At 38.2% G+C, this 16,402-nt stretch overlaps 2 protein-coding genes across 2 annotated transcripts; one reads left to right on the top strand and one right to left on the bottom strand.

Moving 5' to 3' along the window:
- The first annotated feature begins 9,238 nt into the window (after positions 1-9,238).
- Positions 9,239-10,182, top strand: crygm2c (crystallin, gamma M2c). Its single transcript, NM_001007783.2, has 3 exons — positions 9,239-9,269; positions 9,482-9,724; positions 9,870-10,182. Exons 1-3 carry the CDS (start codon positions 9,258-9,260, stop codon positions 10,140-10,142), a joined length of 528 nt encoding a protein of 175 aa, NP_001007784.1. The 5' UTR covers positions 9,239-9,257; the 3' UTR covers positions 10,143-10,182.
- Positions 10,183-13,982: 3,800 nt separating this feature from the next.
- Positions 13,983-14,907, bottom strand: zgc:153846. The gene is made up of 3 exons (NM_001076649.1): positions 14,862-14,907; positions 14,437-14,688; positions 13,983-14,300 (listed from the first exon to the last, which is right to left on the bottom strand). The coding sequence occupies exons 1-3, from the start codon at positions 14,868-14,870 to the stop codon at positions 14,025-14,027; spliced, it is 537 nt and encodes a 178-aa protein (NP_001070117.1). The 5' UTR covers positions 14,871-14,907; the 3' UTR covers positions 13,983-14,024.
- Between the last annotated feature and the right edge of the window lie 1,495 nt (positions 14,908-16,402).

Genomic DNA, 16,402 nt, shown 5'->3' with positions numbered 1-16,402 from the left:
GTGGTCGAAATGGCAATCAGGACTTCTGGGATCCTTCTGTTGATGTTAACCATTTAACTCTGCCCCTACAACAAGTGAAGCAGATGCTGCTTGAGGAATGTAATGCCTTCTCGAAAACAGATGATGATATTGATTGTGTTCCAGACCTGCAATTGAGTATTTTCTTGAGTGATTACACCCCTGATGCCTGCACGTATACGTCTGTTCCTAAACCTTTATATCAAGAAATAAAGGACTATTTACATGACTTGATTGTTCAAGGATGGGTGACCAAATCTCATTCCCCTTACTCTTCTCCTATTGTCTGTGTACGTAAAAAGGATGGCAGACTTCGACTGTGTATTGATTACAGGAATCTGAACAGCAAAACAATCCCTGATCGCCAGCCAATTCCCAGCATGCAGGATATCATAGACAGCTTAGGGGGTAATGCATGGTTCTCCCTCCTAGATCAGGGAAAAGCATACCACCAAGGTTTTATGTCTCCAGAAAACAGGTACCTCACTGCATTCACCACACCATGGGGCCTCTACGAGTGGGTTTGCATACCCTTCGGCCTCATGAACGCACCTGCCGTGATCCAGAGGTTCATGGAGGAATGCTTGGAAGGGTTGTAGGATGACATCTGCATCCCTTATCTGGATAATATCCTGGTCTTCACTGAGTCCTTCAACAAACAGGTAGAAGCAGTAAGGATCTCCAGGAGTGCTCCAATGATTGCAAACCTATGGAGTGAAGTTAAAACCAAAGAAATATGAGTTAAAAAAATAGAGGTGCGCTACCTGGGCAGGATTGTATCAGCCGAAGGCAGTCGTATGGATCCTGCAGGTACAGTCGTGGTGATGGCACTCAAGGAGCAAAAACAAGTACAGTTGGTGTGCTACGTCGAATTCTAGGCCTGCTCAGTTATTATCGACAGTACATTCGAGACTTTTCTCGAATGGCCAGTCCCCTCTAAAACCTGCTAAAAGGGAACACAGACTGTAACATGCCACAGGGGAGAAATGCAGAGGCAGGAACAATAGAAACAGTCATGCTGTGCTGTCAAACAAGTTAATTGAGTGGACTGAATACTATCAGAAGATTCTTGAGCAGTTGGTTAAGTGCCTGGTCCAGCATCCAGTTTTAGGATTCCCAGACTTTTCTAAACCCTTCATATTCCACACCAATCCATCCAATCAAGGCCTCAGAGCTGTCCTTTACCAAGATCAAAATGGTAAGCTAAGAGTGTCTATGGTTCACGGACACTGACAGTGGCAGAGAAAAATTACCATCTACACAGTGGCAAGCAGGAGTTTCTAGCTCTAAAATGGGCTGTCACTGAAAAATTTAGAGATCATCTCTATTATGCGCCATCTTTCACTGTGTTCAGTGACAATAACCCCCTAACCTATGTACTTACATCTGCAAAGCTGAATGCTAATGGGTGTAGATGGGTCTCGGAGCTAGCAGACTTTCAATTTACCATCCGCTACCGGCCAGGTAAAGAAAACATCTACACAGACTCGCTCTCCAGAATGCCGGTGGACCTGGAAACAACAATGAGAGAACGTACTGAGGAGTTCTCATCTGAGTGTGTGGCAGCTGTAATACATGTGGAGGTGATTCAGGATAGCGTAGAGTGTAGTTGTGAGTCTCTCTATCGTTGCAAAGAGTGTGCGAGCATTATTTAAGTTGCTGTTTATAAGGCTTGAAAAGAAAGTCTGTCTAGCAGTGTTTAGTTCCATATTAAAGGCATGAAGACTGTCTTTATAGATATTATAATGGACTACTAGTTTCGTCTTTCTCCACATACGCTCAGCTTTTCTGCACTGTCTTTTCATCATTTGTACTCTAAGTGACCTTGTCCAAGATCCCTTTTGCCTGCCAGTCATCTTCTTGACTTTAACAGGAGCGATGTCATTTATGACATTCTCAATTTTAGAATTGAACAAATCAAGGAGAGAATCAACAGAATCTGCAGATATACTTGGTGCTAGCGATATGGCCTTCATAAACTGCTCACTGGTGTTCTCATTTATGCATCTCTTTCTGACAGAGACAGATCTGTCTTTAATAGCTGGAGTGATCAATATGTCAAAAAAGATACAGAAATGATCAGATAGTGCCACATCCTTAACAACAGTCGATGAAATGTGTAAACCCTTAGTTATAAGTAGATCAAGAGTGTGTCCACGATTGTGTGTGGGTCCTTGAACATGCTGAGTCAGATCAAAAGTGTTAAAAACAGTCATCAGTTCTTTTACAGCATTGATTTCTGGATTATCAATGTGAATATTAAAATCCCCAGCAATACTAAAATAATCAAATTCAGAGGTTACAATTGATAACAGCTCTGTAAAATCCTCAATAAAAGCTGGAGAATATCTTGGAGGTCTGTAGATAATGATCAGTAAGATGCGTGGAGACCCTTTTAGTGCTATACTCAGATATTCAAAAGACAAATAGTCACCAAATGACACTTGTTTACATTCATACACATCTTTAAACAGGGCAGCGATGCCTCCACCTCTCCTATTAGCTCTGCAAACACTCAAAAAGTCAAAGTTTAAAGGAGCTGCTTCATTCAGAACTGCTGCGCTACAACTGTCATCTAGCCAAGTTTCATTTAAAAGCATAAAATCAAGGCAATTTGTGTTGATAAAATCATTGACTAAAAGAGACTTATTGTTGAGTGATCTGATGTTTAAAAGCGCTAACTTAACAGTTTTAGCTGTTTTTTCTATAGTAGTCTCAGATCTACATTTAATAGACACCAGATTTGAATGATTTGCTATACGGCCTGATGAAGTCTTTGGTTTTCTGTCACTTAACACAACACATATCTGCTTAGAGAAAGCTACAGACTAGGGATGGGAAGATTAACCGATATGTATCGATACGCGGTCATGCGCGTGCACGATGTGAGTGCATCGGTTGAGCAGCAGAGGATGAATGAAATTTTGGAAGCAAATCGAGATGCATCGGTTTTTGCGAGATGCATCGATTTTTCCGAGATACAGCTTATATTTTTAATATAGAATGCATTTTTTATTTATTAACAAGTGTTGTCAACCTGTTTTTGGCGCATAATTTAATCGACCTACATAAAGTAAACCTTAGCAACGGATTTGCGGATGTGCACACACTACAACTCAGTGTATCAGGTGTGCGGATGAAGCTAGTGGAGCGCCCTCAGAAAGCGCGAGAAGCAAAACAAACATTTTATTTCCCACTGAGTTTTAAATCTAAAGTATGGCAAGCAACATTATGGATTTAAGGATGGACGACATGACAGGACAGATGTAATTTGCAAAATGTGCCGCGCATCTGTAAAATACGCGGGCAGTATGACTAATCTGAAATCTCACTTGAAGCAGCGCCACGGTGTTGTTGTGAAAGCATCTTCCAGTGTTTCTGCATCCCCGGCTTTCGCACTGCTTCAACCAGCTCCAAAAGTGGTGAGAAAAGCATTGCAAGTTTTTGTTTCCATGCGCAACAGTTCTGCTCGCTCTACGCCAATAACGAATGCTATTGCATTGTTCATCTGCAAAGATATTCAGCCTAGTGTCACGGAGAACGAAGGTTTTAAACACCTCCTCCTGTTAATTTTTATTTAATAATAATAATAATAATATTAATAATAATAATGATAAAAATAATTGGGTGTCACGGTGGCACAGTGGGTAGTTTGACCACCTCACAGCAAGAAGATTGCTGGTTTGTTATATTTTTATTAGCCTGTTGTTTACAGTGACAGTGATGTTTCAAAGCAGCATAACACTGCTAGTTCACAACCTTAAGATTTGAATAATCAGTGGCAAAATATATCTTTGTAAAACTTGTTTTCATAGTTGAAAAGTTAAATCACAATTCTTGTTGTGCAATGCTAAATTTATTTATGTTGAAAGAGTGCAAATATATACATATTTTTTTAATATATATTGCACTTATACATTCTGTTTATCTTGAAAATACTTAAATAATATGTGCTATAGGTTCTAAAATGGCCCTCTACTGTAAACTGACACTCTGGCTCTGAGAGAAGAGCCAGTTTGTAAAAAAAAGTCTTGGTTTTGCTTGGTTTATAAATAATCAAACTCATTCAATGGCACAGCATCCTCTTTCACATCATCTCATAAACTTGATCTAATTAGTTAGTGCTGAAATATCGCATCGTATCGTGATATGGGTGTGAATCGTATCGTGTTGCATCGCAATATGTCACAAATGTATCGCTAATATATCGGATCGTATTCTTTGTATCGAGATGCGTATCGGATCGGCATTATAGCTTAGATGCCCAACCCTACTACAGACACACTGGGTTCCTGCTTGTTCTGAAAACATTTGATAAAGACACTGTTATCTAAGCAGGTCCCCGACACACATCACAGAGAGCTCTTGTGTTCACCAGCTGAAGATGGGGCGTTGTTGTTTGGGCCCTGGCGGTGTGATCGGAGGGCTCTTCCAGGTGGGCTCATAGGTGGTTGTGGAGCAGGCCGCTTTTTGGTTGGTAACTGGGGGCTTGCGGCAATGGAGTGTGAAAGTTTAGTTCCAGCATACACCAGTTCCTCCATCTTTTTTGAAAAACCCAAGAGTGGTGAACATTGTGACAATGAGAACGTGTCCGGTGACAGAGGCTGTGCATCTGGAGATTCTGCCTGCAGAAATATGTTTTCCTGAGGATCATTTTTTAGTGACGAGACTTGATGCTGTTCTGATGCGTTACAGTCTGCCTGTGTTGAGCAGAGGGCAACTGATAGTGTCTCTATCAACATTGGGTGTTTTGGCTGCATGGCATTATCACTGTCCTTGGGTGATTCGTCAGCCACAAGTCCACTCAGGAGCTGATTTGAGGTCCTGTGGTCATCCGGACATTTGCTAGGTGTGTGTGTACAATTCATTTCAGTGGCATACACAGCTGATGGATGATTGAGGGAGAAAAAAATATTGTCCTTTAGCACCTTTGCACCAAGTTTGTTTGGATGAAGGCCATCTGATGTAAACAGCTGTCTTTGGTTCCAGAAGAGATTGAAGTTGTCGATGAAATTCAGTCCTTTCTTGTTACATGTTTTCTATAGCCATACATTTAGACCAAGAAGCCGTGAAAACATATTTGTCCCTCTTGCAGGGAGTGGTCCACTTATGAACGGCTGAACCTTCAATCTTTCAGCTGTTTCCAAGAGCTCACAGAAATTTTTCTTGAGCAGTTCTGACTGTTCCTTCCGAATATCATTCTTCCCCACATGGATGATAATCCGTTTTGTAGTACTGTGCTTTTTCAGAATTTCCTCAAGTTCTTTGTTTACATCAGAAACTGTTGCATAAGGAAAGCAGTATGTCATAGTAGATTTGCTCCTGAAATTCTTGATTATTGAATCTCCTACGACTAGTGTTCTTATCTCTGTTGCGATCGGAGCAGAATGCCGCTGTCTAGTCGGCCTTGAGCCTCTGTTCCATGCAGAATTAGTTGCTGAATCATGCGATCTCTGTCTGACTGCATTTGGGGATTCTTCACCCATATTACTCAAAACTTCATATCTGTTCTGAAGCTGTATTTGAGTCCGAGCTGTATTTGGGGTAGAAGACGCTAATGCGGCAGCATATGATCTGACCCCACGAGTACCCTTTGGTCTCGCACCTTGTTTATGCTAATGCTCATTTTCAAAAGTTCTTTTCTGTTTTTCTGTGCTCAAAACAGTAGCAGGAACAGATTTATGGGACTCACCGGCTGTGTGCTGAGAGAATCCACAAGGAAGCTGAAGTTCTGGTCGGATCGCAAGCAACTTCGTTTCAAGAACTGCAATCTTTTGTAGAAGTTTGTGGCAGTTTGTACAGCAGTGAGAATCTGAATTAATCCGATCCAGAGGCATTTTCACAGCCGTGTCTTCCCGTCTCCGGAATGTAAGCAGCTGGTAGCGGGAGGATTGTTTAGACGGTAATTTCCCTCTTGTTAGTAAAGCTATATTCCAGAAAGTTTGTAGAATCGATGCTGATCTTCAAGCCGTGTTGTTTGAGCACTGTGCTGATAGGCTCAAGTTAAAATTAGGGTATAAGATATAAAAGCAAGAGTGCGAAGAGCGGAGCAGTGGGCAAAGACGTCCGAACAGTAGCAAAGCAGGAAGTAGAAGCTTCAGTAGGGGTGTTGCTACGTAATTCACCAGCAATTCTGAGAAGCCTCTCTGCTGGTAAGCTGCTTTGGTGATCGCTGGTCTTATGAGTTATTAATTATCAGGCATTTGTGCTACCTGACTCTCAGCATTCTTCAGCATCCCAGCGCCTACATACAGTCACATTGATCCGGGTCACGGCACCAATGTGACTGTATGTAGGCGCTGGGATGCCGAAGAATGCTGCGAGTCAGGTAAGTGTGGTCACTTAAACTTCTTTTATTGTCCTGGGACAAACACAGCACCAAAGATTTAGTTGGTTTGCAGCTCTGGTGATATCAGTGTGAGCAGAGAGGCTTCTCAGAACTGCTGGTACATTACATTTCGTCTAAACTTATACATTGTGATGTATAGTGGTTATAAATGTAAATAAAACATACATGAAAATTAAATAAAACTGCCTCTATTCATCTCTCATATAAATCACTATTTCAATACAGTAAACTTTAGTGAAAATAAACAGTAAGCTTATGTGACCAATAATCAACACTTTTTTTTAAGAAAAGGAACGACAGAACAGCATAAATACTCATAAACAGCAAAACACATAATTCTAGCACGTGCAATTTGTAGCATATGTGCTACGGCTAACACAGAACATCACAAAATAGTAATTAAACATACCTGGGACAAACACAGCACCAAAGATTTAGTTGGTTTGCAACTCTGGTGATATCAGTGTCTTAAAGTGAAATAAACAAGAGTTTAAACATTTCACAAATGCCTGATAATTAATAACTCATAAGACCAGCGATCACCAAAGCAGCTTACCAGCAAAGAGGCTTCTCAGAACTGCTGGTGAATTACGTAGCAACGCCCCCTACTGTGATGGATGCTATTGCAGGTAAAAACCAATGGTAAGTGTTCCCAATTGAACCATGAATTTTAACCTTATTTTAACTCCGTTACATATATATTTATATTTATATATATATATATATATATATATATATATATATATATATATATATATATATATATATAGTGTTACATAAAACAACTGTGTGTCGTGAAAATACCGAATGCTGTGAATTGCTTCACTGTGATTGACTAATTTAAGCAGTCAGAAGTGGGGACGACATCTTATTTTGAAAAGGCAGAATGTGATAACCTGATTGTATACATTTATTTTATGCAAGCTATATTAAATTTATTCAGATTCATGTTTATTCAGATTTTATGTTATATTTCTAATATTGTTAAAATATTCGCTCGGCTACTGGTGCTGCGCCTATTTTTAAGAGACATCTCTTGACAGCTGCTTTTGCTCATGACCATACCACCCTGAGCACTCTAGAGGGAGCTAGAGTGCAATAGGAAGTGTAAGGCTGCAGACAGAAGAGAAAGGCTCTCCCTTTTATGTGTTATTTTGAGTTTATTTAGTTTTTTTTTTTTTTTTGATAGTGGGCATTTTTTTGATTGTTTTGTTTTTAAACCACCTGACGGCAGCACATGTGTTTGTTGGAAGGTGGTTTGCACATTTTTTGAGAGAAAATTATGGACTCACAAAACTACAGCACAGGTTTGTTTGAAGAAGCACGAGGGGAAAACATCACAGGACGGACTGGAGCTAGCCTTTGCAGATTGCTGGAGAACTACACATCTGACAATTATCCAAACTATATATCCCATCAGGCACCTCACACAAACACCAGTTCCAAATCACCCCTGAAAATACTCACACAGGTGAGGCTAGTTAAGACTGATCACTTGCACTTTATATACAACACACACACTCTCACACACGCACGCACACACACACTCATGCGTTGCTGAATGTTATTAGCGGTAAGTGAGTAATTTTAAGTGTCAGCCTTGCCTTTTCTAGCCATGTTTTGACCCTTGTTTCTTTGTTTGTTCATGTTATTTTGCCACCTGTCCTGACCATTCGCCTTTGACTTAGATTATGACTTGGATTTCCTGCATGTTTCTATCTGTCCCTGTTTTGACCTTGCCTGTATGACCATTGTCAGAATAAACTCCATTTGGATCCTCATCTCTGTTTCCACCCAACTCGTTACAATAAGTGTAGCTAGATTGTCACTCGCAAACTGTTGCCCATTCATTTCTATTATGCCATGCCATTCCCATAACTTTTCAGTTAATTGCTACAAAGTTCCTCATGGACAAGCTACCACACACCCTACAATTTTCAAAACTACAAACTATATACTAATCTACCTTCCAAATAACGAAACCACAAAAAAAAAAAAATAATAATAATAAAAAAATCTGTTGTGAACATTATGGTAAATATTATTATTATTATTATTTACTTTATTTAGCCAGGAGATTACATTGAGACAGCACTGTCTATTCTTCCAGTGAGACCTGGTCAAGATGGCAGGTAGCACATAAAGTTTCACATAAAAATCACAAAAAAATACCACAAAAATTACAAAATTACCATTCATAAAAAGATCAGATCATAAAAAACAATTACAAGTGTCCTTTAAGATGTTATACAAAAGATGTTTAAAAGTACTCAGAGTCGAAAGTGTGTCACGATTGAGCCTTTTTTGCAGGTCATTCCAAGCACATTTGCCAAGTTCTGAAAATACCCTTAGGACTCATTGTCAAAGTATCATCCTCTATTAACACAAACAAGCAAATAAAAAACTAAAAGTCAATCATGAAATGCAAAGGATCCTTTCATTAAACTAACCTTAATCAAAGTGTTAACATCAGCCCAATGTAAAATTGTAGTGTACTACTTCATTTAGTGAACTATTTTAAAAAGCAAACAGAGATTATTGGTGTTTACAGAATCAATCAATGGAATAAAATTGATGGTCTAGATTAGCCCTATGTACACAAGCGTATTTAGTATGAGCTGTATTTTAGCAATTTTTGCTTTGTATTTTTGCTTTCTTGTTATAAGAATTGCTTAACAAGCAGAACTTTCTAATATTCTACCACAACAATCCTTGAAATAATAACCCTTTTTTGTTCTGTAGTAGCAAATTGTACCACTCACTACACCATGCAGCTGACTAGGGACTTTTTAAACAATAGGAATACAAATTCTTTGGTAGTCCATATGGTATAAATAAGGCAGCAGGCTGTTGTTACAGTAGCAAGTTTGTAATAATCACAACTCCAGCCATGCACGGAAAGGTAAGTCAGGATCAAAGAAAAGCAAATGCTCAATTTATCTACAATGTGATTTGTTCACCTTTTAGACTGATAATGACAGTTCAGGTCAAAATGCAATTTGTGTGCAACAAGTCAATTTTGAAGAGTCATCTGTTTTTTGGGGGGTGATAAATATTGAATATAGAATTACTAAACAGTAATTCACTCAATGCTGAACGTTTTGCTTGTCCCAGGTCATCTTCTACGAGGACAGGAAATTTCAGGGTCGCTCTTATGAGTGCATGAGCGACTGTGCTGACATGTCCTCCTACTTGAGCCGTTGTCACTCTTGCAGAATAGAGAGCGGCTGCTTCATGATGTACGACCGACCCAACTACATGGGAAATCAGTATTTCTTTAGAAAGGGAGATTATGCTGATTACATGTCAATGTTTGGAATGAATGATTGCATCAGATCTTGCCGAATGATTCCCATGGTGAGTTTTATGTACATTTTATATGTGTAAAATCCTTAACAAAATGTTTTAACTCCTTAGGCCCAAAAATAATTTTTGATACTTTTAAAATTTAAATTGGTAAAAAGTATGTAAAATAAGTGACCTGTTGACAACTTAACTACAGCACAGGGGATCCTACAGACTCAAGATCTACGAGAGAGAGAACTTTGGAGGTCAGATGTACGAGCTCATGGATGACTGTGATAACATCATGGACCGTTACCGCATGTCTCACTGCCAGTCCTGCCATGTGATGGATGGCCACTGGCTCATGTATGAGCAGCCCCAATACAGAGGCAGGATGATGTACTTGAGGCCTGGAGAGTACAGGAGCTTCAGAGAAATGGGTGGCACGAGATTTATGAGCATGAGGCGTATCATAGACTCTATGTACTAAGATTCAAAATTTTCAATAAAATGACTTCTATTCAACATTATGCAGTGTGTTTTGAACATTTTTTTATGTAAATGTCAACAAAAAATATACGAAAAACTTTTTTTAAAAACACATATAGCACCAAATCACAACAGAAATGATTCCATTCCCACAAACCAGCTCTATAGTTTTTTTATTATCTCACCTCATCTTATTTTCAATAACTTTTCCGTGTCCATGACGCTGGGGTAGCAATCTTAGGAGAGAACCCCAGACTTAACTCTCCTTAGACCCTTCTTCCAGGTCCTCCGGGGGATCTTGAGGCGTTCCCATGCCAGCCGAGAGGCATAGTCCCTCCAGCATGTCCTGGGTCTTCCCCCAGGTCTCCTTCCAGTAGGACATGTTGGAACACCTCTAGGGTCCAGGTGTTATCCAAAACAGATGCCCAAGCCACCTCAGCTGACTTCTCTCAAAGTGGAGGAGCAGCAGCTTTACTCCAAGCTTCTCCTTTGTGACAGAGCTGCTTACCCAATCTATAAGTGTGCGCCCTGTCACCGTGCGAAGGATACTCATTTTGGCCGCTTGTATCCGATATCTTGTCATGACCCAAATCTCATGAGCATAGGTGAGAGCAGGAACATAGATTGACCAGTAAATCGAGAGCTTTGCCTTTCGGCTTAGCTCCTCCTTTACCATAACAAAGTGGTTAATCAACCGCATTACTGCTGCCACTGCACCAATCATCAACCTGTCAATCTCAGGCCCCGTTTACACTAATAAGTTTTAGTTTTAAAACACATAAGTTTTGCAACAGTTAAGCCATCCATCCACAATATGCCAAAGTTTTCAAACCCTGAAAACGGAGCATTTTGAAAATGCTGGAGAGGCCATTTACATTCTAAAACGTGCTGCTACGTCTCCGTTTGGATGAGGGAAAACGGAGACATCTGAAAACAGAGGTCCAATAAAAGCCCCAATAAAATCTTATTGGCGCTTTTCCTAAATATCAAGTAGCATACACACAGTTCAGTCCTGCATCCTCTCCTTGTAAGATCAGACTTAGCAAGTTTGATATGGAAAACACTCTCGACAGGAATTTCTCAAAGGGAACAATGTACTGTATAACCTCATTCACATCATCCTGGCTACACTGTTTCACTATCTTAACAATAAAATGAAAACATGATATAAGCAACTGCCTATTTTCATTTTGATATTAGCAACTTAAAAGACATCAAATACGTTGAGGAATTGTGTAGCTGCATAATAAGACCATCATCTTCACCCATATTAATAACAAAACGGAGCTGATAACATAACTGCCTTCTTTCATTTTCATTGAAAATACAAAACACACCCTCTCTTTCACTGAATATCAGTTTTAATAATCAATAATTGCCATTATAAAAGTACAATGTACAATAAGCTTATACAATATAGGAAATAAAGGCAATCAATCAGACAATATGCAAAATCAGTATACACTGTTACATTAATTAATATATTAACCTCAATGCTCTATCAATGTGCTCAGCCAAAACATGTTACCTGAGAACAAGTAATAGGGTAAAAGACCAAAGTCAGGGAATATGTTGTTAGATATAGACAACAGGATGAATTAAATATCAAATTTAACAAATATAGTGAGATTAGATCCAGTGGTAGATCCTTTATGAACAGTCTGACGTGCACAGCTGTCATATGGGGATCTGCTCAAAGCATGCTGCCATGCATGCCAGTGTGTGTGGGGTCACGTTATGTGCGTTTTCAGCAGTTTAATGCAGAAACAAAGCTGTTCAGAAACGCTGGTTGAAACACTAGTGTGAATGTGAATCGTTTTCATTCTAAAATGCCGATTTTAAAACTAAAACGTATTAGTGTAAACGGGGCCTCATGTTCCATTCTTCCCTCACCGGTATTAACTTAACAGCAGAAAGAGAAAAAGAGTGAGCGGACAGCAGTAGGTCAAATTAAAGCATGACATAAACCCTCTGCAAGTCTCTACGATGAATCAACATTTCACTAATATTTAAATTATGATGTTCTGGATCAATATTAGTGAATTTACACTGTATTTAAATGAGGATGATGGTTCAGGATCAACATTAGTGAATTTACACTGTTTTTAATGATGATGGTCCAGGAAAAAGATTAGTGAATTTACACTGTATTTAAATGAGGATGAGGGTCCAGGATCAACAATAGTGAATTTACACTGTGCTTAAATGAGAATGATGGTCCAGGATCAACATTACTGAGTTTACATTGTATTTAAATGAGGATGATGGTCCAGGATGAACAGTAGTGAATTTACACTGTATTTAAAGGAGAATGATGATCCAGGATCAACATTAGTGAATTTACACTGTATTTAAATGATGATGATTGTCCAGGATCAACATTAGTGATTTTTCCCCTGTTGAGAACCGCTGCACAACACCATTGGTCCCGACAAATTGCACTGTATTTAAATGATGATGATGGTCCAAACTAGTTTAAATCAGATGAACTGCACTGGGTAACACTGAGATACAATTAGTAAATGTTAATGTAGCAAATACAATTAAAAGATCAAGCATGTGAAACATGCAGTTCTTCTTTCATTAAACAAAGAAATGAACTTCATGTTATTAATCTCAAATCTGTCAAAACATCAATCAAACAACAATAATGGCTAAATATATATATTTTTAACTCCTTACTTTTAAACGTTTGTTTGATTTTAATCTTGACTAAACAGAATGTGAGTTTTAGTGATGTAGCACAACATTTTAACAATTGCCATTGCTGACAGATGCTTACCTGATGTTCTCTCACAGACACATGTTCAACTCGAAAACAAGGTTTACATTCCACACCTAATAATGGTAATGATTGCTCATGCTGAACTCAAATCCGACATGACGCTCCAACAGCTTATATCCGTCACAAACTTTTCAAAATGGTGTCGTAAGTCTAGAAGGGATACTCCGCATTTTGTCCAGAGCTGTATCCCTTTTAGGAACCAAGGCAAGTCACCTCTACAATTATTTAAAGTTTTTCCGGCTCACTAACTTCACTGAATTCACTCAACCTCACGCCTATTTAAATATTTTGAATATAAAAAACATAAGCTTTGCTAATCACGAACCCTGCAAATCCAATTTAGCTCTATCTTAGTTATTGCACTCTTGCTGTAACGTTACATCAATTTAAGAATACACGTGAGCACGTGCTCACATGAGGGGAAACTCACCGCTATTCGTAGAACAATTCACAGTAAAGTCGAAACTCTGATCTCTCTGAATAATTCTATCTTTATAGTACACCATACAAACTAAGAAAAAAACTAACCCCATGGCTGCTCCAGGCTCATCTTGGCAACATTGTATGTACATTGAATCTCATCTCAGATTAAAAAATAGTGGTTTTTACGTATGTGTACACTAGATAGTCTGTAGCGCACTCTACAGGTCAAATATATATTACAAAGCAAAAATAAGGTAACTTCATATAATCAATTCTGCCTCTGCTGTGATTAATAGGGAAAATTAGAGAGCTTGCTTTAGGCTCTATGAAGGAAACACAGTTAATTTACTTTAATGTTTGTCATTAAAGCTGTGTAGGCTATGTGATTGTTTTCCAGTCAAAAATGTCAAAAAGGCTTGTCAGGCAGTTCAATGAGATTATTTATTCTGTCAAACACTAAAGAAGAAATTTTGAAGAAAGCTAAAAATTAACCACTGACATCCCCAGTAGGAAAAACAAATACTATGGAGGTCAAGGGTTCAAATATATTTGTTTTGTTTTTTTTTGTGTTAGGCCTAAATTTATATACGCTTTTAGGCATTAGTTACAATTAAACAACACTTACTACAGGTCTTTCTGAAAATAATACTTTATTTGCTTCTATATTCTAATAATTTAACACATGTCAGTGATACGCCTCATGCTCATGAATCTCATGTTGCTGAATCCCATATCTCTGAAGCTCCTGTACTCTCCAGGCCTGAAGTAAATCATCCTGCCTCTATAGTGGGGCTGCTCAAACATGAGCCAGTGACCGTCCATCACATGACAGGACTGGCAGTCGGACATGCGGTAACGGTCCTGGATGCTCTCACAGTCATCCATCAGCTCGTACATCTGACCTCCGAAGTTATCCCTTTCATAAATCCTCATTCTGTAGGATCCCCTGTACTGTAAAGCAATAAAAAACGCATCAGTTTAGCTGAACAGTACAATTGAAATTGTAAATAATAATTAATTATTTAGAAAATTGCATTGGTGTACATTACTAAATCTCCAAAACAGTTTCAAAAGATAAAATGCATACTGAAGGAATCATGCGGCAGGATCTGATAGTGTCGAACATCATGCCCATGCTCATCATACGCTGAATGTCATGGTACTCGCCCCTTCTCAGGAAGAACTGGTTGCCCATGAAGCCATTGCGCTCATAGACAATGAAACAACCACTTTCGACTCTGATGGACCCGACGCGGCCCAGGTATGAGGAAATATCAGAACAGTCGCTCATGCACTCATAGTTGCGGCCCTGGAAGTTTCTGTCCTCGTAGAAGATGACCTATTGATGGGTATAAAAATTTCACTGATGTTAAAGGAACTGACCACGCTGTAGATCGAAATTGCATTATATTATATTAACCATTAAAAACGTCAAGCAAATACAAAATAGCTGCAAAATAACCGTCTATCAAATGTTATTTAATTAGTTAAACTAATTCCAAACACTGTTACCTTGCCCATGGTGGTAGCTTGCTTTTTTCTCAGTGCTTCAGTTCACTGTACCAGCTGTACTTTGATGGACTTTGGTGGTGGTTTATATACAAAAACCAGGGGCCCTCATTTTGTTGTTATTCAAATGGCAAAAGCTGATGATCGAGCAGTATGACTTCTGCTGAAGTGGTCCAGCAAACTGTAACAATAGTTTTTATCCATACATCTCTGGCAGCTTTTCATGCATTGTCTTTTACAGTATAGGCAAACCTTTAGACACATCCAGTGCATATGTTTTTTTCAATATCACACTATATTAACAAGGCAGTGGCAAATTATATCTAACAGTTTGTTCCCATATATTAGATTATGACTTTTCAGAAGAACCTTTATGTTTATAAGGTTAAAAAACTATAAATAATGATATAGAAATAAGACATAACAAATGTCACCTAATGACAAAAGTTTATATCACAAAACTGTTACTGAAAGCATGTTAGTGTATTTGCATGAACACTGAAAAAATGCTTTTGTAAAATTGTTGCAAGCAATTTATATTGGCTGAATTTAAACAAAGATATTTAGTAATGTTCAACTTAATTTCTTTGTTTAAATTCAGCCCAAATAAATTGTTTACAACCACTTAAAGTAAAAAAATTAGTAAATTTAGGGAGTCATCTTTGAAACGTTTGATTTCAGTGTACTGTATTGCAATTATACTTACGTTTGATTTCAGTGTACTGTCTTGCAATTATACTTGTGCTATATCTCATTTAATGTGCAAAAAAAATGTATGACCACATATTTAATAATGTTCTTTATTCTTATATCAGTTTCCACAAATAATAGACCAAAGACATGCTGAATGGGTGAATTGGATAAATTAAAATTGCCCGTAGTGTGTAAATGGAAGACTGTGTGAAAGGTTTCCCAGCACTGGGGGTTGTGTTATCAGTGTTGCAACTGGAAGGGCATCCTCTGTGTAAATCAATTGGCAGAGTCCATTCTGATGTACAACCCATGTTAAAACAAGAAATAAGCTGAAGGAAAGTGAGTGAGTGAGTGAGTGAGTGAGTGAGTGAGTGAGTGAGTGAGTGAGTGAGTGAGTGAGTGAGTGAGTGAGTGAGTGAGTACTTGATGTCAGAGGCTCAGACACACTTTCTCAGTTTAATACATATATTTTTGTAAACACACATACATATATATATATATATATATATATATATATATATATATATATATATATATATATATATATATATATATATATATATATAAACACACACACACACACACACACACATAATGCATCACATAATTGTAGGATACAGTTTAATTCATCTACAAAGGCACTCTATTACATTGCATTAATATCTCTTGTGCAAATAAATTATGAACAGCAGCTTTGCTAATTTTTCTGTTTTCTTTGTCTTGGAGGACAAGAACCACTTAATACAGTAATACACTTCATTGAGCATGTATTATTATTATTACATGTAAATATCATTTCTTTTGGAAAGACAATACTGTAGAATTGCAGGTTAATATACTGTCATCCCTTC

This window comes from Danio rerio, chromosome 9, assembly GCF_049306965.1.
Source record: "Danio rerio strain Tuebingen ecotype United States chromosome 9, GRCz12tu, whole genome shotgun sequence".
NCBI lineage: Eukaryota > Metazoa > Chordata > Actinopteri > Cypriniformes > Danionidae > Danio > Danio rerio.
Note: the sequence above shows the minus strand (reverse complement) of the source record. Positions and strands in the feature narration are given on the sequence as shown.